Source organism: Pituophis catenifer, unplaced genomic scaffold, assembly GCF_029215685.1.
Source record: "Pituophis catenifer annectens isolate HBS135680 unplaced genomic scaffold, rPitCat1.0.hap2 SCAF_10, whole genome shotgun sequence".
Classification (NCBI taxonomy): Eukaryota; Metazoa; Chordata; class Lepidosauria; order Squamata; family Colubridae; genus Pituophis; species Pituophis catenifer.
In genome coordinates this window covers 14,899,016-14,920,322 of record NW_027256890.1, presented here as the reverse complement: position 1 = coordinate 14,920,322, position 21,307 = coordinate 14,899,016, and the positions used below count along the sequence as shown (strand labels likewise).

At 45.0% G+C, this 21,307-nt stretch overlaps 2 protein-coding genes across 3 annotated transcripts in view; one reads left to right on the top strand and one right to left on the bottom strand.

Moving 5' to 3' along the window:
* ATP2A2 (ATPase sarcoplasmic/endoplasmic reticulum Ca2+ transporting 2) overlaps nucleotides 1–21,172 on the top strand; it is a 40,101-nt gene extending 18,929 nt beyond the window's left edge. The window contains exons 6-21 of one of the 2 annotated variants that reach the window (XM_070950950.1): nucleotides 252–332; nucleotides 812–897; nucleotides 3,098–3,562; nucleotides 6,109–6,197; nucleotides 6,878–6,980; nucleotides 8,369–8,500; nucleotides 8,594–8,716; nucleotides 9,267–9,485; nucleotides 10,181–10,516; nucleotides 11,896–12,116; nucleotides 12,746–12,948; nucleotides 13,853–13,938; nucleotides 14,311–14,444; nucleotides 14,685–14,802; nucleotides 15,337–15,457; nucleotides 20,036–21,172. In XM_070950950.1, coding sequence (XP_070807051.1) covers nucleotides 252–332; nucleotides 812–897; nucleotides 3,098–3,562; nucleotides 6,109–6,197; nucleotides 6,878–6,980; nucleotides 8,369–8,500; nucleotides 8,594–8,716; nucleotides 9,267–9,485; nucleotides 10,181–10,516; nucleotides 11,896–12,116; nucleotides 12,746–12,948; nucleotides 13,853–13,938; nucleotides 14,311–14,444; nucleotides 14,685–14,802; nucleotides 15,337–15,457; nucleotides 20,036–20,049 — 2,531 coding nt within the window. In that variant the 3' untranslated portion in view covers nucleotides 20,050–21,172. Of the gene's footprint in view, nucleotides 1–251; nucleotides 333–811; nucleotides 898–3,097; nucleotides 3,563–6,108; nucleotides 6,198–6,877; nucleotides 6,981–8,368; nucleotides 8,501–8,593; nucleotides 8,717–9,266; nucleotides 9,486–10,180; nucleotides 10,517–11,895; nucleotides 12,117–12,745; nucleotides 12,949–13,852; nucleotides 13,939–14,310; nucleotides 14,445–14,684; nucleotides 14,803–15,336; nucleotides 16,037–20,035 lie in introns of those variants that run through there. The other variant, XM_070950949.1, reaches the window with a different exon arrangement.
* Nucleotides 1–21,307, bottom strand: part of GPN3 (GPN-loop GTPase 3) — a 182,429-nt gene that overhangs the window by 134,705 nt on the left and 26,417 nt on the right. The window lies entirely within an intron of this gene.

The following is a 21,307-nucleotide window of genomic DNA, read 5'->3' as shown; positions in this document are numbered from 1 at the left end:
CGTAACGTACCAACATATTATAGGAGAGAAACTTCCACACGGTGAGACTTCCCGCCACACAGATATAAAAGCAAAGAAAGGCATGGAATAATATTCTGAAACAAAAATAAACCGGCAAGGGAGAAGTGCTTTTTGAATAAACACCCAATATTATTGTGCTTACTCTGATGCGCATTGCACATCTGGAAAAATATTTTGGATTTCCTACAGATCACTTAAACTCACACTCTTTTTTTTTTCTCAACCCGCAGTTGGGGACAAAGTTCCTGCTGACATCAGAATTACTTCCATAAAATCAACAACTCTACGAGTTGACCAGTCGATCCTCACAGGTAGGGGGTTCTCGAGAGAAAAGCGATGCTTCTTGGGGTTGCAAACATTTGTCCTTGATGACAAAGTCCTATTATGGTGGTCATGATGAAGGTGACCTGTTTTATTTTGCCCTGGGTCCTGGGTCCATGTTCCTTCTTCTCTCTCTCTCTCTCCCACCCCATGGAAAGTTAATTCCGAATGAAAAAGTCCCTCCTATCGGGCTTAAATTTAAAAGTTGGGCCCAGCATGTTGTCTCAGCTTTCCTCTTGGAGTGTTGTAGTTGTATCTGGCTTATTTCCGTTATTTGATTGCCAAAATGGCTTGTAAAAAAAAAAAATATTACAACTGATAAATTATATTAGAATGGTGGGGGGAGGGGAAGAAACCAAATGGGGGTTGTTTTGCTTCCAAGTTTGTTTGCTAAACATTCCAGGAAGTATGTCCAAAGTGCAGGGAGAATTTGCATTTCTGTGCTAAGGCATTTGACCTTTTTTTCTAGGTGAATCAGTCTCGGTAATTAAGCACACGGACCCTGTGCCTGATCCTCGGGCAGTAAACCAAGACAAGAAAAATATGCTTTTTTCGGTGAGTAAAATCTTGACCCGTGTGTTTTTTTGGAGATCATTTGGTGCATGCTTCATTTAAAAACAAAATTAGCTTCTCCTTACTCTGTTTAGAATGCCCTGACAACATCACATCTATCTTGATCGTTTAAATCGCTGTTTTTCAAACTTGGCAACTTTAAGTCGTGTGGAGAATTACCCATCCAGCCGTACTGGCTGGGGAATTCTGGGAATTGAAGTCCACAGGTCTTTAAGTTGCCAAGTTTGAATGCTATAGGGTTTCCTGCCTAAGCAGGGGGTTGGACTAGAAGACCTCCAAGGTCCCTTCCACCTCCTCTAGTCTAGTCTAGTCTAGTCTATTTCTAGTCTAGTACATATAAGCATACGGTGATCCAAGGTTTTTTTTAGCTTAACTTTGTAGATTATCATTCATAAAATGAAAAAAAATGGAAATCTCTTGCAAATGCCTAATGCTCCCCTCCTTATCTGTGGTTTTCTTTTGGGGAGAGTTTTAAAGAGTTCTCTTTGTACCGAGAACAAGAGGCTTCTGGTGTTCGAGCGGGAACTTCCACATCACCGATCAATTGCTACTCAAGAATTTCATAATGAGTCCTGGCTATTTATCTGATTTATTATCCTGACCTTAACCACTCCTGCTGTTCCTGCGTCTGGCAAAACAGCTGAGAACCATTCCCCACCCCCACCCCCCCTTCCTTTCTCCTGCCTCTGTTCTGAGGCAGTCACCCCAATTAAAATTTATGTCCTCTTCATCCAGCCCCTGGATGAACTTCAAAGAAGCTGTTCCTTGAGAACGTGGAGTGAGTCCTCAGAAGTTCACAATATGTACACCGTCTTGCCAAATATTGACCGGCTCGTGCCAGTTCATGGAAACCGGTTTGGTTGGTTTGAATGAATGGAAAAGGCGTTGTGTAAATACCATTGCTGTTTAAAAATATATATATATATTAGTGCTGGCACCTATAAACTCAGGTCCTCCCTGTGGGACTCAGATCTTCTTTTGCACAGTGATCTCATTACAGAATTGCAGAGCAAGACCCCATTAAGCAAGCCTGCTTTTTCAGAAGCTGTTAAGACATGTCTAGACCAGGCATGTTCACACACACACACACACACACACACACACACAGACACACATAAAGGGATGCGGTGGCTCATTGGTTAAGACGCTGAGCTTGTTGATGGAAAAGTCGGCAGTTCAGCAGTTTGAATCTCTAGTGCCGTGTAACGGGGTGAGCTCCCGTGACTTGTCCCAGCTTCTGCCAACCTAGCATTTCGAAAGCACGTAAAAAATGCAAATAGAAAAATAGGGACCACCTTTGGTGGGAAGGTAACGGCGATCCGTGTGCCTTTGGCGTTGAGTCATGCCGACCACATGACCACGGAGACGTCTTCTTCGGACAGTGCTGGCTCTTCGGCTTTGAAACAGAGATGAGCACCGCCCCCTAGAGTCAGGAATGACCAGCACGTATGTGCCAGGGAACCTTTACCTTTACATATATTCCTCTTCACTCAATGGCTAAACGATTAGACACGCCTGATCTAGTTTCTGATCTCATCCATCCATCCATCAAATTTCTATGCTGCCCTCCTCTCTTGGTGGATACCATTGCTTGTGTGTTGATTTCCTTTGCACACTTAATCAGCACTGCTGTTGGTTGCTTATACTTTAAATCTCCAACACAGACCTTTTTGGAGTGCTGCAGAATTTGATAATGTACCAGGAGAATGAAGTAATGAATGGGGAATGGGTCTACATCTTAAAACCTAGTTAGGAAAGAAAGAGAAACCATAGATGTGTATATTATTGTATGCCTGAAAATTTCTGCTTCTAAACTCGGGGCACCAAGGCACCGATGAGGAGCAAAAGAACGAAAACATTTTTGGAGGGAGGAGCGGATTATATGTAGTATCAGAAACGTGCTCCCTGTGGAATTTTTGGGTAGAACATATTTGATTGATAAGAAGAATAAAATACATCAGACGACAATTATGCACCTCAAAGCCTGTTCCCAGTTTGAAGAAGAGAATCAGGTGCAAAACCTTGAGGACTGTAGCCTTAGGTTACGAGCGCTGAATCAGATCAGCTAAAATGAGATCCTTGCAGTAAGACTGCACTGAAATAATGAACTTTGGGGAGAGGAGTTTTAATAGTCTTTTTTTCAACACTTGAAATGCCTGAATCCGATTGTTTCCCCATCCAGGGTACAAACATTTCTGCGGGCAAAGCCATGGGGGTCGTGGTGGCCACCGGGGTCAACACGGAAATCGGCAAAATCCGTGACGAAATGGTGGCCACCGAGCAAGAGAGGACCCCCCTGCAGCAGAAGCTGGACGAGTTCGGGGAGCAGCTGTCCAAGGTCATCTCGCTGATCTGCATCGCCGTCTGGATCATCAACATCGGCCACTTCAACGACCCCGTCCACGGCGGCTCCTGGATCCGGGGCGCCATCTACTACTTCAAAATCGCCGTGGCCCTTGCGGTGGCCGCCATTCCAGAGGGCCTGCCCGCCGTCATTACCACCTGCCTGGCCCTGGGCACCCGTCGCATGGCCAAGAAGAACGCCATCGTCCGGAGCCTCCCCTCGGTGGAAACCCTGGGCTGCACCTCGGTCATCTGTTCCGACAAGACGGGCACCCTCACCACCAACCAGATGTCGGTTTGCCGGGTAAGCTGCTTCTTCGATTTCTCTGGGTTAGGAAGGGGGGAACCGGTAAAATTTGGGGTGAACTGTGTGTCTTGGTCTCTCTGGTCCTAAAACTGATTTTGATTTTTATCAACCACTCTTGCAAAACCGGTTTAGAGAAGCTGCCTTTATTTCGCAGTCATTCAGCAAGCTGAGAAATAAGTTTTAATTTAAATACATTTAATTTAGATACAGAGACTCTGTCGACTCCTAATATATATATATATAGCCAGAAAAAAAAGAAGTTAAAGTGCTTTTAATATGCTCCCTTCTTCCTATTAACCCAGCCAGTTCTGCTCACTTAGGGAAGATAAAAGGAGGCTGGGAGGGGAAAAAAATCAGGTCTTAGTTTATAAAACCTAATGGTGGAAGGTTTGTTCTTGTCCCAGGCAATTCTCTAGGGAAGATGATCAGAGCGACTGTGAAATATTGATTAAATTGCCTTTTTTTTCAAGGCAGTCCGGAGGGAAGGAAACTGCATTTCTTCGGTAGCAAGGAATTCTTCTCTTGGAGAAGAAGGGATCTTGGAAGGGATGCCTTCCAGCCACCCTCGGAGCAGGATGTTGCGATGACGAGGCGAGAGCCTCAAATGAGTCAACGGCCATAAAGACGTCAATAGATTTTTTTTCTGGGTCTTTTCCGCAGCTGAAATGAATCTTCCTTCCCCCTTCTGATGGGCTGCTTACCTATGCGCCTTGCCTCCTCTCCCTCTCCCGCATTTGGCTGCTGAAGCGTAGCGCACAAAGAGCACACAAAGCCCAGGCTCATCTGTATTCCGAGAGAGGCGCTTTGCAGGGATCTTGCATAACTGCCCATCTTTAGGGGGTAGAGGCCGAACAGCGGAACGGCTCCTCCACAAAGCAGCTCCCCAACCTTTTCTTCTTCTTCTTCCAGAAAGCATCTTTGGCAGGGCAGGAAAATCCTCACTTTGCCTTTTTCAAAACTAATCCCTCTCGTCCTATAGTGTCAGATCCATTAGGCAATGCAGAAAAACATTTCCTGGAGTTTGTGGGGCTGGTGAGAAATGGCCGAGCATGTCAAAGCTACTTTATGTGAAAATCTCTCTTCAGCAAGCTTAATGATGCTGGGAAAGGGTTTTTGCTCCATTAGGGTCCGTTGCCAAACCGTAGCTAGTCCAAGTGGGTGCAATTTAAATTCTTGAGACTTACACGGAGCTGAAGATGGGTAGTAACAGCAAAGTGGCCTGAATCCAAGTTGGATGTTGCTTGGCGAGAGGACTTTGGGGAGGAGGGGGGAACATAAATTAAGACTGTATCATCATTATGTTCATTTTTTACATTTTTGAATCCCCTAGACCTGTGGAAGTGGGGGGACATTTCACATGTTTGCACGCTTTTCATTCAAGATGTTTGCATCACTGGGAGAGCTTGCCTTTCTAGCTGGTTTCTGTGAATTGAGCTGAAGCATCCTTCTGTCAGAGCTGCCATCCCTTCGCTCACTAGATACCAGCCTGCCATACGTTATGGGGAGAGGGAACTTGGGGGCTGCAGGGGGGAGACGGGGGAACCTGAGACGAAGACCTGGGAAATCAAAAGCAATAGTTGAGACATCTCAAGTCCAAGGTCTTGGGAATGGACCATCTAACCCATCCATCTAACCAACCAACCACAGCGTAGACAGTTACCAAAATACCTTCTCTGAATGTCACTGGACAATGGGGTGATAACCGGAGGGAGGACCACTGAAGGGAAAGCTAACTAGGGGAATTTTCGCTCTCAAACTCTTTGTTCTGGCTTCACTTACAGTAACCTCTTGGCTTTAGTAAGAGTAACCTTTTTGCCACAAATGGAGTCGAGGGTCTTTCTTTCCTAAGGACCAAGTTGGGCCAGGTCTGACACCTTCTGATTATTGATGTGGGGCCCTCATTTTGAATGGTAGGCGCACAAGAGGTTCAACCAACCGCTTGAGAAGAAGGCTTCGTGTATTGTTTTAGTCCAGGGGTCAGCAACCCGCGGCTCTGGAGCTGCATGTGGCTCTTTCACCCCTCTGCTGTGGCTCCCTCTCGCTCAAAATATACGTCACAACCGCCAATGTGTAACACCTCTGGCACGCGATTTATTGAGCTTTTTAACTCCGGGAGGCCAACCATGGATAAATCCAAGAAAAGAAAAGTTTCAGAAGAAAACAGAACATTTGATTCAACTACATATGCTAGTTTTGTGGCTGCTCAGGAAATAGTCAGGCACGGGAAGGGTTTTGTGGCTCCCGATGTTTTCTTTTCTGTGGGAATAGAGTCCAAATGGCCCTTTGAGTATTTAAGATTGCCGACCCCTGTTCTAGTCAGATGAGAAAGAAGGAAATGGGGCAAGGTATAATTTCAAGGAACAACTGGAAGAGCTTGTAGGTGACCTATATTCTCAAAGATACAGCTAGATCTTACTTTAAAGTAAAACGTGTTTAGTTCCTAAGAGCAAGCTGGCTGATCAAACTTTGTGTCTTTAATGTGAAAATGTTCTAACTGGCCTCAGCTCGTTGAGCGTAATCACACCCTTGTGTCTCTCTGGCAGATGTTCATTGTGGACCGTGTGGAAGGAGATAGCTGCTCTCTGAATGAATTCACCGTGTCTGGTTCAACGTACGCTCCCGTCGGAGACATGTGAGAACCTTCATCCTTTTTGTTTGCCAGCTTATCCATCTACTGGTCTCTTGGTGTGCGGTGTGGCCAAGGCTAGGATTACGGGGCCTGAAAGGCAAATATTTGGATGCTATAAAAGAGGATTGAACTTGATCCGTAGATTTAAACCTCCTCAATCTGTAGATTGAAAAGTAATGGTTTTCCTTTGGGGAAGCAGGAAACCTGCCCATGATTTGAGACATATTATTAATATTTGCTCTCTGTCTCTTGCCTGGGGAGAATATGATAATTCTCTACTGTACCCTTTTATTTTGTTTTGTTTTGTTTTGTTTTGTTTTTGAAAATGTAATCCAAAAGGGTCTTTCGGAGTTAGATTTTTGCTCTAGAAATGTCAGGCCCACATGTGAACATTCAATTAAATAGATTCATTGCTAAAAGCCTATGTACCAGAATCTTCTCAACTAACAGTCCTTTTGATGGCATTCATCCAATTTTGTAAATTTTCCAGCTCTTAAAAGCAATTTTCATCCATTTGCTGTCCTCTACGGTTTTATTTTTTTTATTTTTGGTTTGAACTTGTTCCAATTTGTCTGACTCCTCCTAGGATCCAATTAGTTCACTGATAAATTAGGATTCTTTACATTGTCTGAAATTTCATCTCTCTTTTTCCCCCCGCCTGATTCCTCCCCATCCCCAAACAGTTACAGAAACGATAAATCCGTCAAATGCTGCATGTACGACGGCCTCATTGAATTGGCTACAATCTGCGCCCTCTGTAACGATTCCTCTCTGGATTTCAATGAAGTGAGTAGCATTCGAGGGAATTGCCCAAGCAAAACTCTTTGTGGTCTTGCACGTAACTTTTCCGTGCCGTTTTGAAACACGTTAGTACCCATCAAGAAAATACAAGCCCGTTAAACTAGCACGGAGTATGAAGAACGGGAATTTGGAGCAGACATCATGAGTAATGGAAAATCTGTGATAAAAGGCTTGGTCCCCTGCTAAAGCCTGTGTACACGCTTAGCAAAATTAATATAACTCAGACATGTGATGCCACTGCTTTGGTCTTCCTATTTCCTATTGATCGTATCTCATTCTTTCATGGACCTTATATGATATTTTTGCTGGGCTCGTAAGCCAGTCAGAATTGCTGAAACAATATAAAATGTTGAATGGCCAAATATTCCTGAGATCTTCTCCCTATTTTAATTGGCCGGAGTTATGTCCGATGGCACCTAATGTCAGCATGTGGGATGACCCGGGGCACGGTACAGAGGCAACACAGTCAGCTGAGAGTTCAAACTGCCCCTTTATTGCCCCAATTGTTCCCCAAACGCTCCCCAAACGTTTTTGGCCAGTCCCAGAGCAAGCAGTCCTACAAACTCCCAACTGTCTGTACCGGCACACCAAACTACCAATTCAGTGACAAATGCCCCTCCCCACAACGTCTCCTTAAATCTCAGTCCCCAAAGTGTGCCTTGTGAAGAGGGACGAGGCGCTCAAGTTGTCAGGTCAGCCTGCGCTGTTCCCGCCTTCTGTACTACTCTCTGTGCTCGAGGATCAGGAGGGGGGGATCCTCCCCATTTTCCTCCAAAGCCAACGAAACTATCCCCTCGATCTCTGTGGGCTCCAGTTCCAGCTCGTCTTCCTCCACAGATTCAGGCTCCAACGTGGGCTATGACAGCCTGCTTTGTTCAGTGTCATTCCATCTCTTAAATTGACCAATCCCGCAGGTGATTATGAATGACTCCCGGAAAATATTAGACTGTGCAGAGATGGACAGATTGATTTTAAAAATAAAAGACACAGAAGAATATTACTTGACATGGAATAGATTTTATGAGTGGTTAGAGATAAGAGGTAGAAATTAGATGAAGAAAGATGATTGCTATGTATGAATTAAATATAAAGATGGTTTATGGTTATAAATAAGCCAATATAATCAACAGAGTTATAACTAAGCTAATATAAAAAGAAATTTAGCCAAAACTATTCTGTTACATTATTGCTATTGTTACCAGTATATGTGTTAATATTTCTTTTTGTTTTCTCTTTGTTTTTCTTTTGTAAATGATATACCCTGACAATACACTGTATTCATAATGCTTATGAATAAAAAAATAATAGTATATGATTATGAATGACTCCTCTGCTTTGTAGCAACAGCAGCTTTTTTTTTTTCCTTTTTAAAGGTGAAGGGAGTTTACGAGAAGGTCGGGGAAGCCACCGAGACCGCCCTGACCTGTCTGGTGGAGAAGATGAACGTGTTCGACACGGATCTGAAAGGGCTGTCCAAGATCGAGCGGGCCAACGCTTGCAACTCGGTCAGTCCTTGTAAAAAGCTGGGCCTCTGGGGCGACCAAGGTGCTTTCACGCACGCTGGTTCCAACCCCCAGTTCTGCCTCCTCTCCTTGCAGGTGATTAAGCAGCTGATGAGGAAGGAATTCACCCTCGAATTCTCCCGGGATAGGAAATCCATGTCTGTTTACTGCACTCCAAACAAACCCAGCCGGACGGCCATGACCAAGATGTTTGTGAAGGCAAGTACCCTGGAAGGGGTTGTGGGGGGGGGGGGATGTCACTGAAGAGGGGCCAGAAGGGATGGGCCAGATTGCAGGCAGTCCTCGATTTACAACCATTCATTTAGTGACGGTTCAAAGTTACAACGGTACGGGAAAGTGACTTACGACCATTTTTCACACTTAACGGCTGCTGCGGCATCTCCCCACACGGTCATGAGGATTTGGATGCTTGGCAACCGGCCTGTAGTTATGAGGGTTGCCATGTCCATGATATCCTCATTTAACGACTGTGTGACTAACTTAACATCTGCAGTAATGAATCACTTAACAACTGTGGCAAGGAAGGCGGTCAAATGTGGGGGAAATTCATTTAACAACTGTCTTGCTTAGCAGTGGAAATTCTGGGCTCCGTTTTGACTGTAAGTCGAGGACTACCTGTAACCAGAACTCGACTCTGGGTTTAGGTGACAGCTTCACCTCCTTTGTGAAACGGCTCAGGGGTGATTCTCCGACGAAGAGGTAAAAAGAGTCTGCAGGCTGAATTGGTTCCTCTTTCGCTTTCCCGCAGGGCGCTCCAGAAGGAGTGATTGACAGGTGCACCCATTTCCGAGCAGGAAACATGAAAGTACCCTTAACCCCGGGGATTAAGCAGAAGATCATGACCGTCATCCGCGAGTGGGGCACCGGGAGGGACACGCTGCGTTGCCTGGCCCTGGCCACCCACGACAACCCGCCGAGAAAGGAGGACATGAACCTGGAAGACTCTACAGGCTTCATCAACTATGAGGTTGGTTTGATGTCAGGACGATGTTTTCATCGTTGGAGTCTCAACAGAGCTGATTTGACCTGCTGGGTGGGAGTCCCAGATTGGGTGGGCGGACCTCCTCGGGGATAAACTTAGTCCCTGCCTACGAAGCTCTGCGTTTCGTCATTAGCTTGCCCAGATCACACTATGCCCTAGACCTGCGAGATCGAGATGAACTTTCCCTGTGGCTTTGGTTTGGGAGGAATGATAACTTCTCGAAGGAAGGAAGGAAGGACGGACAATTAGTGGAGGGCGAGAGGAAAGCAGTTGGAAGGAAGGAAGGGAAGGAAGGAAGGAAAATTAGTGGAGGGAGAGAGGAAAGAAGTTGGAAGGAAGGAAGGAAGGAAGTTGGAAGGAAGGAAAATTAGTGGAGGGAGAGGAAAAAAGTTGGAAGGAAGGAAGAAAAAGAAAACTTAGTGGAGGGAAAGAGGAAAGAAGTTAGAGGAACGAAGGAAGGAAGGAAAATTAGTGGAGGGAGAGAAGAAAGAAGTTAGAAGGAAAGAAGGGTGGAAGGAAGGAAAGAGGAAAGAAAAGATGTGGCAGGTTACATGTTTAAAAGTTGCAAAGTAATAACGATAACCGAACATCATCGTCAATCTCCACTTTGGGGACTCCAGCTGTGGCAAAGCAATCAGCTTCCTTCTGCTTGACCGTCTCTGGCCTTGCTCCCCTTTCAGACCAACCTGACCTTTGTGGGCTGCGTGGGAATGCTGGACCCGCCCCGCATCGAGGTGGCCTCCTCCATAAAGCTTTGCCGGCAAGCGGGCATCCGTGTGATTATGATAACGGGCGACAACAAGGGGACGGCGGTGGCCATCTGCCGGCGCATTGGCATTTTCGGCGAAGACGAGGACGTCACCACCAAAGCCTTCACCGGTCGGGAGTTTGATGAACTTTCGCCAGCTGGCCAGAGAGACGCCTGCATGAACGCCCGCTGTTTCGCCCGGGTGGAGCCCTCCCACAAGTCCAAAATCGTGGAGTTTCTCCAGTCCTTCGATGACATCACAGCAATGGTAAGTGTGCGTGTGGGGAGTGCAAATAAACAGCAGCCTTTTGTGCACAGATGTTGGGTCTTGAGAAAACATACAAGTAGCTTCCAGTGATCCTTTGAAGTTATAACAAGGGATTTACGACAGTTTCCCACACTTATGACCTTTGCCACAATCTCGTGGTCACATGCTCAAAATTTGGATGCTTGGCAACTGACATGTACTTAACGACGGTTGCAGCGTCCTGGGGTCATGTGATCCTCTTTTGCGACCTTCGGACAAGTAAAGTCAAGGGGGAATCGGAATAGAATAGAATAGAATAGAATAGAAAAGAATAGAATAGAATAGAATAGAATAGAATAGAATAGAATAGAATAGAATAGAATAGAATAGAATAGAATAGAATAGAATACGAGATAGTATGACATTTTTTATTGGCCAAGTGTGATTGGACACACCAGGAATTTGTCTTTGGTGCATACGCTCTCAGTGTACATAAAAGAAAAGATACATTCGTCAAGAATCATAAGATACAACACTTAATGATAGTCATAGGGAACAAATAAGCAATCAAATCATACTAAGGAACAGTCAATATAAATCTTAAGGATACCAGCAACAAGGTTACAGTCATAAGTGGGAGGAGATGGGTGATAGGAACGATGAGAAGATTAATAGTAGTGCAGACTTAGTAAATAGTTTGACAGTGTTGAGGGAATTATTTGTTCAGCAGAGTGATGGCGTTCGGGAAAAAACTGTCCTTGTGTCTAGTTGTTCTGGTGTGCAGTGCTCTTCTATAGCCTCGTTTTGAGGGTAGGAGTTGAAAGAGTTTATGTCCAGGATGCGAGGGGTCTGTAGATATTTTCCCAGCCCTCTTTTTGACTCGTGCAGTATACAGGTCCTCCATGGAAGGCAGGTTGGTAGCCACTGTTTTCTCTGCAGTTCTAATGATCCTCTGAAGTCTGTGTCTGTCTTGTTGGGTTGCAGAGCCAAACCAGACAGTTATGGAGGTGCAGATGACAGACTCCATAATTCCTCTGTAGAACTGGATCAGCAGCTCCTGGGGCAGTTTGAGCTTCCTGAGTTGGCGCAGAAAGAACATTCTTTGTTGTGCTTTTTTGATGAATAAGATTCACTTAACAACTGAATTACTAACTTAACCACAGTGATTCATTTAACTGTTGCAAGAAAGGTTGTAAAATGGGGCAAAACCTGCTTAACGACTGTCTCGCTTAGCAACCGAAATGTCAAGGACTTCCTGTTCAGGAGGGGATGAATCAAAATAGAATTTATTAATCTATTCTGAGACTCCAGAAGGGTTCCAGAAACATTTCAGCCAATTCCAAGGTTATTGGCTGGTTACAGCCTTTGGGCATCCTGACCCAACCCAAAACTTATCCCAGACAGGAGACGGCGTCAATGATGCCCCCGCTTTGAAGAAGGCAGAAATTGGAATTGCCATGGGATCTGGCACGGCTGTGGCAAAGACAGCATCGGAAATGGTACTGGCGGATGACAATTTCTCCACCATTGTAGCCGCTGTGGAGGAAGGCCGGGCCATCTACAATAACATGAAGCAATTCATTCGCTACCTCATCTCCTCCAATGTTGGAGAAGTGGTCTGGTGAGTAACCTGGGCGTTTGCAACTAGGAGCAGAGCAAGGGCTGGATTAATCCTGGCAGCCGCTTTGGGTATCTGCCTCGCCCTCTGGAAAGAGAGAAGGTTGACGGGGACCAAACGGGAGTATCGTTCCTCGGTCTTGAGAACAGGCCCATCTAGATGGATAACTGGATCCCAAGGTAGCTTAAACTGCAGAGCTGTTTAAGGGTTTAGAACAGGAGCCCCCAACTTTGGCAATTTTAAGGCTTGTAAACCTCAACTTTATTATTTATTTATTTATTATGAAATTTTATTTGCTGCCCATCTTGTTTCCAAGCTACTCTAGGCAGCATGCAAGATAAATGTGGCTGGCTGGGGAATTCTGGAGATAGGAGTCCACAGGTCTTAAAGCTGCCTAGGTTTGAGAAGTCTTATCCAGAATAAAAGAAGGGAACCCAGAGATCTCTCTCTCCATTGGGGACACTTCACCCTGTCAGGCAGGGTTCAAGCCTTCCTTCCCGCTGTCCGCTTGCTCCGCTCTGAAAGCGTGAAAATCCAGAGGCCAGCTGTGGTTTATCTTCTAAGAATCGTAGTTTAAGACACTCAGTGGCATTAACATGGCTTAACCTCTGTTCTTTCTTCTCCTCCTTTAGCATCTTTCTGACTGCCGCACTGGGCTTCCCGGAAGCTTTAATCCCTGTCCAGCTGCTATGGGTCAACCTTGTGACCGACGGACTTCCTGCCACCGCCCTTGGCTTCAACCCCCCTGATCTGGATATCATGAGCAAGCCACCTCGTAACCCCAAAGAGCCCCTCATCTCCGGGTGGCTCTTTTTCCGTTACTTGGCAATCGGATGTGAGTGTTTTGCTTGAGCGCCACGGAACTAGAGAGAGCAGAGAAGGGTTCCCTTCCTCCTTAAGTCAGTATTTTTCAATCTTGGCCACTTGAACATGAGTGGGTTTTAATTTCCTATGCCTGGCTGGGGAATTCTGGGAGTTGAAGTCCACCCTTCTTCACGTGGCCAAGTTTAAGAAACACTACCATAATCAGACAGAGTCATAAAAATCGAGTTTGTAGCAAATTACGGTAACAGAAGATCGTCTTTGGGTACCAAAATCAATTCTCAGGGGCTGCATCCATTTCTCCTCCCTGTTCCTTTTTTTTTAAAAAGAAGTTGCAGTCAAGTCAGTGGTTCTATCTGAGTAGGACCTCCAGCTACAAGATTTTGTCCTTCAACTACTTTGTGTTAAACGCAGTTTCAAGTCTGGTTCTTATGCCAGGGGGTTAACGAAGGATGAATGCAACAGGCATCCCGAAAGACAGAGGCCTTGTTTTAGCAGAGTCCACACAACTCAAGGCTTTGTACACCAAACTCTTCTCGCTCATACAACATGGCCCATGGTTCTCAACCTTTTCTTCACCATGGAACCTCCTTAAATACCCTTTACGTCCACGGATAATGGCTGCAGGCCACCAAAGCTCAACTCAAGAGTCAAACATTTGCGGCCACCCTGTGCCATTGCAGCCCCCGAGGGATCCGTGGACCGTAGGTTGAGAACCACTGACCTAGCCACTTTCCTGGATTTGTTCTGAGTCAGAGATCCGATGTGGGAAGGAATCCAGTTGTGAGAACTTGACCGAGAAGACCTAAACTTGCAGAACGATGGCAGGGGGAGACCCAAGAAGCCGTGGCCCATTGGTGGGGTGGCTATTAACTCAGTGGCGCAAGACACTTACCGTGCTTTTTCTTCTCCTCAAGGCTACGTCGGAGCTGCCACGGTGGGCGCTGCGGCTTGGTGGTTCATAGCTGCCGACGGGGGCCCGAGAGTTACCTACTACCAGCTGGTATTTCCTTCTTCATATTTCGGTTCTTGGCAACTTGTCTTCCAAACGAAGCTTAGCAGGGTTTTTTTTGTTGTTTTTGTAGCCTGCCTACATGGCGTGTCATTGGACGACGGGCTCAAAAAATCTTATTAAAAACTATTCACAAGTATTGTGGAAAATCCTCTTAGTCATCCAAGGAGTCCCTGCTTAACAATAATAATCTGATTAGAAACCGTAGTTTTTTTTTTTAAAAAAAAACCCAAACAAAACATTGTTCTTAACGGTGTTGTACCATTGAGGATGCTTTGATGAATTTGGGGCAGAGAAAAGAGCAAATTGCCCCCCCCCTTTTTTTTTTGGTTGAGATTAACGTTGCCTTCTGCTGTTTTTCAGAGTCATTTCCTGCAGTGCAAAGAGGACAATCTGGATTTTGAAGGGGTCGACTGTGTGGTGTTTGAATCTCCCTATCCTATGACCATGGCGCTCTCCGTCTTGGTCACCATAGAGATGTGCAACGCCCTCAACAGGTTAGGATGCCTGCAGTGAGGAAGAGATCTTCTCTTCCTCTTCCTCCTCCTTTTCCTTTCATCTTCCTCCACTTCCTTCCATCCTCCTCTTCCTCCTCCTCCTCCTCCTCCTCACCACTCCATTTTCCAATAAAGCAGTCTTCCCCTTCATAGGCCCTCCAGAGGGATTGAGCTGAAACCCCTGTACCTCCATTCCCACAAGCTTCTGCCGCCAACCTTTTTTCTCTTTTCCTCCCTCAGCCTCTCGGAGAACCAGTCCTTGCTAAGGATGCCCCCGTGGGAGAACGTCTGGCTCCTGGGATCCATTTGCTTGTCCATGTCTCTTCACTTCCTGATCCTTTATGTAGAACCATTGCCAGTAAGTCCCTGCAAACGCACACATTGGGGGAGGTGGGGGGCAGGAAGGGGAGCATCAGAAGCCCAGCTTGCTAAACCTCAAAAGAGTTAGACTTCTTTCCCAGCTGCTTATTGCAAAAACAAAAGCAAAATCTGTGCCTTTATGAGCACATCATCCGTTCATGTGGCACTCTACAAGTGAGCTATGGTTTGTTGCTCCAAAGACTTACGGCCTTCGCCCCATTCAAGGGTGAAGGAAAAGCAGAAGCCCATCCTGTCTTCCCCTGATTCGCCGAGGTCTCCCCAAACATCTGGCCAAGGCATGTTTCTCAAGCTCAGCATCTCTTAAAATGCGTGAACATCCCAGAATTCCCCAACCATCACGGGATGGGAGTTGAAGTCCACCCTAGTGAATTCTGGGAGTTGAAGTCCACGCGTTTTAAGACATGCCGAGGTTGTGAAATGTTGAATTCTGGGAGTTGGAAGCCCGCCCACCCTAAAGATGGGGCCCTTTGCACGAACTCCCCGCCTGACCCTTCGCCTTCTCTTTCCCCAGCTGATTTTCCAGATCACCCCTCTGAACGTGACCCAGTGGCTGATGGTGCTTAAGCTCTCCCTGCCGGTGATCCTGCTGGACGAGACTCTTAAATTTGTGGCCCGTACTTACCTAGAGCCGGGTAAAGATATTATGCCACCCGCCACCAAACCACGTCCTTTGTCTGCATGCACCGAAGGGATCTCGTGGCCATTCGTGCTGCTGTCCTTGCCGTTGTTGATTTGGCTTTATAGCACAGACACTAACTTTAGTGACATGTTTTTTTCTTGACCTGAAGTCCTGTAGCGGTAGCTTGGCAGTCAGAGAGAGGTTTAACTTAAAAAAGAAAAGGAAAAGAAAAGAAAAGAAGAAAAAAAGAAAAAAATCGATTTTTTAAAAAATTGTTCCAAGCAATTTGTCTTATTCTGCTGAATTTTCACATGAACATGTTTGCCGGTGACTGAGGTTTCCATATTCTAGACTCTGGGTTTTTTTCCTCTTTTTTTTTTTTTTTAATCTTTTTATTTTTCCCTTTTCCTTTTTCTTTCCCCTGACCCCTGTGTGGGGAGGGGGGGTGAGTCCTCTTCTCCCCCCACCCCACTTCTTTTATACAAGAACTAGGGTGTCCATCGACATGTACAGAGAAATTAAACACTATTTTATGCAAATATTTTTTGTAGAGGAGACGCATGTACAGTGTTCTGTTTCATAGTTCACTCATCCTTGTAAAAACGACAGCGCTGGGGGTGGGGTGGGGTGGGGGAGGCAGGGGATCACATTTTGAGAAACCCGTGATTGGTAGCTGATTTTAGGGAATGAGTGTCGTGGGAGACGTTTTCCTCCCTTAAACCAGAAGCATGCGAAACTCTCTTCATGTCTGCTGCATGGTTGAACATCTAATCCTAATTTATCATTCAGTTGGGCGTTTTCTGCACTGGGAAAACCAGACACCTCAATTTCTTTTTCTCCCTTCCTTCCTTCCTTCCTTCCTTCCTTTCTTTTCTTTTCTTTTTTTTTTGGTTTGGTTTCATTTTTTGCATTTGCCACCCAGTTATCCTTTAGATCAGGGGTCTCCAATCTTGGCAACTTTAAGACTTGTGGACTTCAACTCCCAGAATTCTGGGAGTTGAAGTCCACAAGTCTTAAAGTTGCCAAGATTGGAGACCCTTGCTTTAGATATTTACAAATATTCACAAGATATTTCCCAGAAAAATATCTTGCTTACACTCTGTCCTTGGTATCTTGTTGATCTCGCCGGTGCAGAAAACGTCATTTTGAGAGGCATCCCGCTAAAATTAGGTGGTGGGGTTTTTTGTTTTCCTCGTTTCATTTGTTTCTATATCCCCGACACGTGTAGAGGTTTTTGTTTTTTTTTAAAAAAAAATCAAAAACAAAAAGCAGAAACAAAACTATTTATTTAAATATCGTCTGTATTTTTACTGTAACAAGGTTGCTTCACCAGCATTGCCCATTATGAGAAGGGATGGGAGAGGAACAGGAGGAAGGAATGGGGGGTGGGAGGCAATCTGGATGGACTTTAAGCAAAGAGCAAAAAAAAAAAGAAGAAGAAGAAGAGAGAGAGAGAATAAATTTTCTTTTAAAATCGAGACCATTCTGTTTGGCATTTTCATTCCATTTTAATTCTTGCGTCAGGCTTTTTTTTCTTCTTCTTCTCCTCCTCCTTCTCCCTCCCCTGTTCCATTCCTTTTTATTAATCGGGGCATTTACAACCAAACTTTGATTGTGTTGGCTCAGAATTTTTTTTTTTTTTTTTTTTTTTAAGAGCTGGCATTTCTCTCGGGGGGTTTCCCCCCCCCTTTTTTTGGTTTAGGCCTGTTAATTCTCCGTGCCACCTTGTCGAGGTACCATCTGCTAGCCGCATCTTGGGCTGCAGCCAATAAGTTAACAACTTTTGTGTCCGTGTCCATGTGTGTGTTGTAAAAATCTGTAAATACCATGTAACGCAATGAACACATTGTAGAGAACTCTTTTTATTTTCTCTCCCCACCCCGCCCTGTGGCACTAACCACCATCGTTCTCTTGTGATCAGTGTCTGTGCATGGTGTCTTGTTTATTGCCTCCCCAAACTTGAGTCCTGTATTGATATGTAAGTTCATTAACAGTCTAACTGTGTGGTGTTTCTCTCCAATGCCTTCCAACATTTCATCGACTGAAGTGAGTATCTCTCTCCCATTTCGATGGTGGTGCGTGTTGCTATGTATGTAACAGCGGAAACATGAGGGACCCTATGCTGTGTGACCCTTTCCAGAGACCTCAATAAACTCCCCATTGCAGTTTCTCTAGCCTACATTTTCTGCCTTAGCGTAGCACAAAAACCTTTCCCCCTTTCCCCGCCTTTCTGCTGAGTTAAATCTCAAGAGACTCAAATCGGTTGCCTTTATTCTAAAATCCCTGGGCCATGCTCCCTTCGTGGCTTCTCAAAATATTTGGAGTCCCCCTGGGGGACCTCGATGCTCTCGAGTCTTGGTGGTTTTCTTGGAGACGTTGCATGACCCAACTAGGTTACATCATCAGTGCTAGAAGGGTTGAGGGGTTTGCGGAGTGGAGGAGGAGGAAGAGAAGGGAGAAAGAGGAGGAGGAGGAGTTGTACGGTCCTTAGTGCTCTCTGAGCTGCGTTGTTTCCTTACAGACGTTTCATGACCCAACTAGGGAACATCATCAATGCTAGAAGGGAATGGTTTGCAGAGTGGAGGAGGACTGGTAGGGTCCTGGATGCTCCCTGAGCTTGGTTACTTTTCTACAGATGTTTCATGACCCAAGTAGGGAACATCATCGGTGCTATCTATCAGGTTCTCTTTGTCAGCACTTGGCTCTTCCTGGGGTTTGCTTGAAAGACGCACGGAAAACGTAGGAAAGGCTTTGCTAAGGAAGAGAATGCCTGGCTTTGTACGGAGAGACGGGACTTCTTAAATTGTCCAAACTTAACTTCGGCCTACATTGCTCAGGACACGCTTGATTTAGAAGGCGGGTTAGAGAGTTGGGACTAGCTGAGCCTGGAGGATTAACGTTGGCTGTAAGGTCAAGGTGCGCATCCATAGGATTTTTCTTTGCATAGTTCAAATCCGCAGGCCCATCGCTTCAAAAAGGATGCGAGTCTCTGCTGTTTTTCCATTTGCACAAACAACATGTGTGAGTTACAGTGGCAGTCGGTCTTCATTCCCAGGTTAAGTTTGATTTTGCAAATAGCACCCAACCCAGCGTTCCTTCCTCCCTCCCTCCCTCTTCAACGTGCCTTGGGCCACAAAACCGATTCCAAGACAGCAGGAGGATCTATTTTTAAAAGCCGAGCAGAGCTGCCCCTGGGATCCGTTTCTCTCCCTTTTTCTTTTATCTACACAATACAGCTGTCCCCTTAAATCAGCAGAACGTGGCTTGTTGCTGTTTCTAAATTGCTTTGGGTACAGATTTACAGTTGCTGGGTTTTGAACTTCCCTTTGTCTCCGGGAAAGGGACCCTTCGCTCTGTGATTGTAAAATAACCCAGGACCACCGATAAAAAAATTTAACTGCATGCAAGGAGAAAGCAGGGAGGATTTCAGGAGAGACAAAGCATGCAACAACAACGCAGATTGTCTTGTGTCCTCACACCTGTTTTGTTGCACATCTTGCACTGCTTCCCTAATCTCTGCTCGTGGCTTTAGCAGCACATTTTTTACCCATCAGTGCAAAAAAATAAATTCCCCAAAAGAGATGGGTACTTTTCTGGCATAGCCTACGACAAAAGGCAGATTGGAAAGGTTTTATTCAGAGGGAATGAGATCAAACGGGCACCGTAGAATAAATCTGGTCAGAAAGTTTCAGGGGAAAAAAAAAAAAATAGAGCCAATGGGATGGTGGACAGTTTGATCTGCGGTTCTGAGTCTCTTTATTTGCTAAGAGATTTTGTTCCGTTCAAGAAATGAAGCAAAACTTGGCAGGTTCCTAGCCTCCCGTCACTCACAAGTTGCTTTTTGTTTGAATGAATGCCTCTGATGAAATTATTTATTTTTTTAAGTCGGGAGAAAGCTTAAGCAAGTAGTCATTCTGCATAGCACAATGGCTGGGAACGCCTTGACGGGAGGGTTGAAAGGCTGTTGGTTACGATGGGCAAAGGAGACCTAGGAATCTGGAAATACGACTGGCCTACACGCCAAGGGTGGACGTAGATTTTTCTGGAAGAAAAGCAGTCAGACATTGCTAGGCAATAGTAACAATGCTGTTTTAAAGTTGCCTGTGCTTTCAAAGTCCTTAATCTGACTCAAATAGTGAAGATAGATGGATTAGATTCAGTTGAGCTCCAGATGTTTAGGGTTCAACCCTCCCAAGAGAGGGGTTATAAGCCCCTTGTTTGTATTTCTGGGGTCTTAAAGGTGCAAGGTACAATTCTGAAGAGAGTGTCAACTCCACAATTGGCTGTATTTGTGTCTGATCCACTAAACCAGTTTGCAGCTTTCGGGTGGATGAAAACCTCCTAATTCTAAATGTCCTCTTAGCTTTTTAATGCTTAGTTCTTTTTCCACTAACCTGTATTCTCCTGTTGGATCGTGGGAAGTTATGGTCAATTGCCTATCGCTACTAAGTCTTAAAGAGAAAAAAAAAGCAATCTTTTGCTTTTATTATGCTTTCTTTATCTGTCTTTTATCACTAATGTTTTCTTTTCTCTCCCTCTCCCTCTCCCTCTCTCTCTTTCTCTTTTTCTCTCTCTCTTTTTTCCTTTGCAGTGATACTGGAGTAAAATCATTTAGTCCTAAACCAATTTTCGCAGAATTGTAAGGTTAATTTTCTTGCATGTGTCTTTAGCAACGCATCTGCTGAAAACATCTGCATGAGTCTTGTACATTGGAGGAAAAAAAAAAAAACTTTTAAAAAACCTTCCCGAAAGCGAAGGAGGAAAAAAAAAAAAAAAAATTGAACTGCAAACTTGTGTTCCGTGAAGGAAATGTGTGGTGCTCTTACAACTAAAAGTTTATATATACAGATCTACCAAACTGTGCAATATGGTTTTTAATTGATAAAAACAGACTTTTGCAAAAGATGTTCTGGGAATGCATGAAGACAAGGCTCCCTTTACCTGCTGAGCAAGAAATATGAGTGATGATCCGGCCAAGTTTTTTTTTCTCCCCTCCCCCCCCCCTTTTTTCCCCATATTTTCATTGTGTAAAATGTTATGATCCTTTTATCAAATGTACAGTATTAGACTGTCAATGCATGCTTTTCAATTGTACGTAGCCGATGACCTCTATTGTATCTTTAAAAAAAAAAAAAAGTTAACAGTTTAAACAGCTCTGTACAATATGCAGTTCTATTTATACAGATCATTGATGGATGGTACCGTTCCTGAAATGTTTTAAGAAAACTCTTAAACCTTCAAATTCCATAACTTCTTTTTTTTAAAAAAGGAAACAAAAAAAATAATAACCTGGAGTGTGCAAAGAAGACACTTCTTTTTGCACCGTAGTCACGTAACTTATTTTAACTCTAAAAAGTCGTTCAGTGCAATACACGAGTCGTGATGCATTTTATCCGAGCAAGCGTGTGAACCTGGAGGGGCTTTCCGACGCCAGCAAGCAGGAGACACCCTTGTTCTCCTTCCTTGATACTTTTCTCGGATGGATTTCAAACGCGAGCGGCGGCCCACGGGAGACACGCCGTCGTCTAGATCCTACCTCGAGGGAATTCCCACGGGCGAAACGGTGGCCGAGGCTTTGTCGCGTGGCTCCCGGCGTTGGGAGCCCTTCGGATCCCATTTCTAAGATAGCATGTGTGACTTTTTTTTTTTTAGAAGTTGTAAATAACGTCTGATGGAACATCACACTACCATCCTGGTTTCGGGTAAAATAAAAACTTATTCTACAGTAGCACCTTTTGCCTTTGATGTATTTTCAAGGACTGGCGTTTGCAAGGATGCTCTTCCAGTGGAGGGATTCAAAATTTAGTTTTACTACCGGTTCTGTGGGCGTAGCTTGGTGGGTGTGGCAGGGGAAGGATACTGT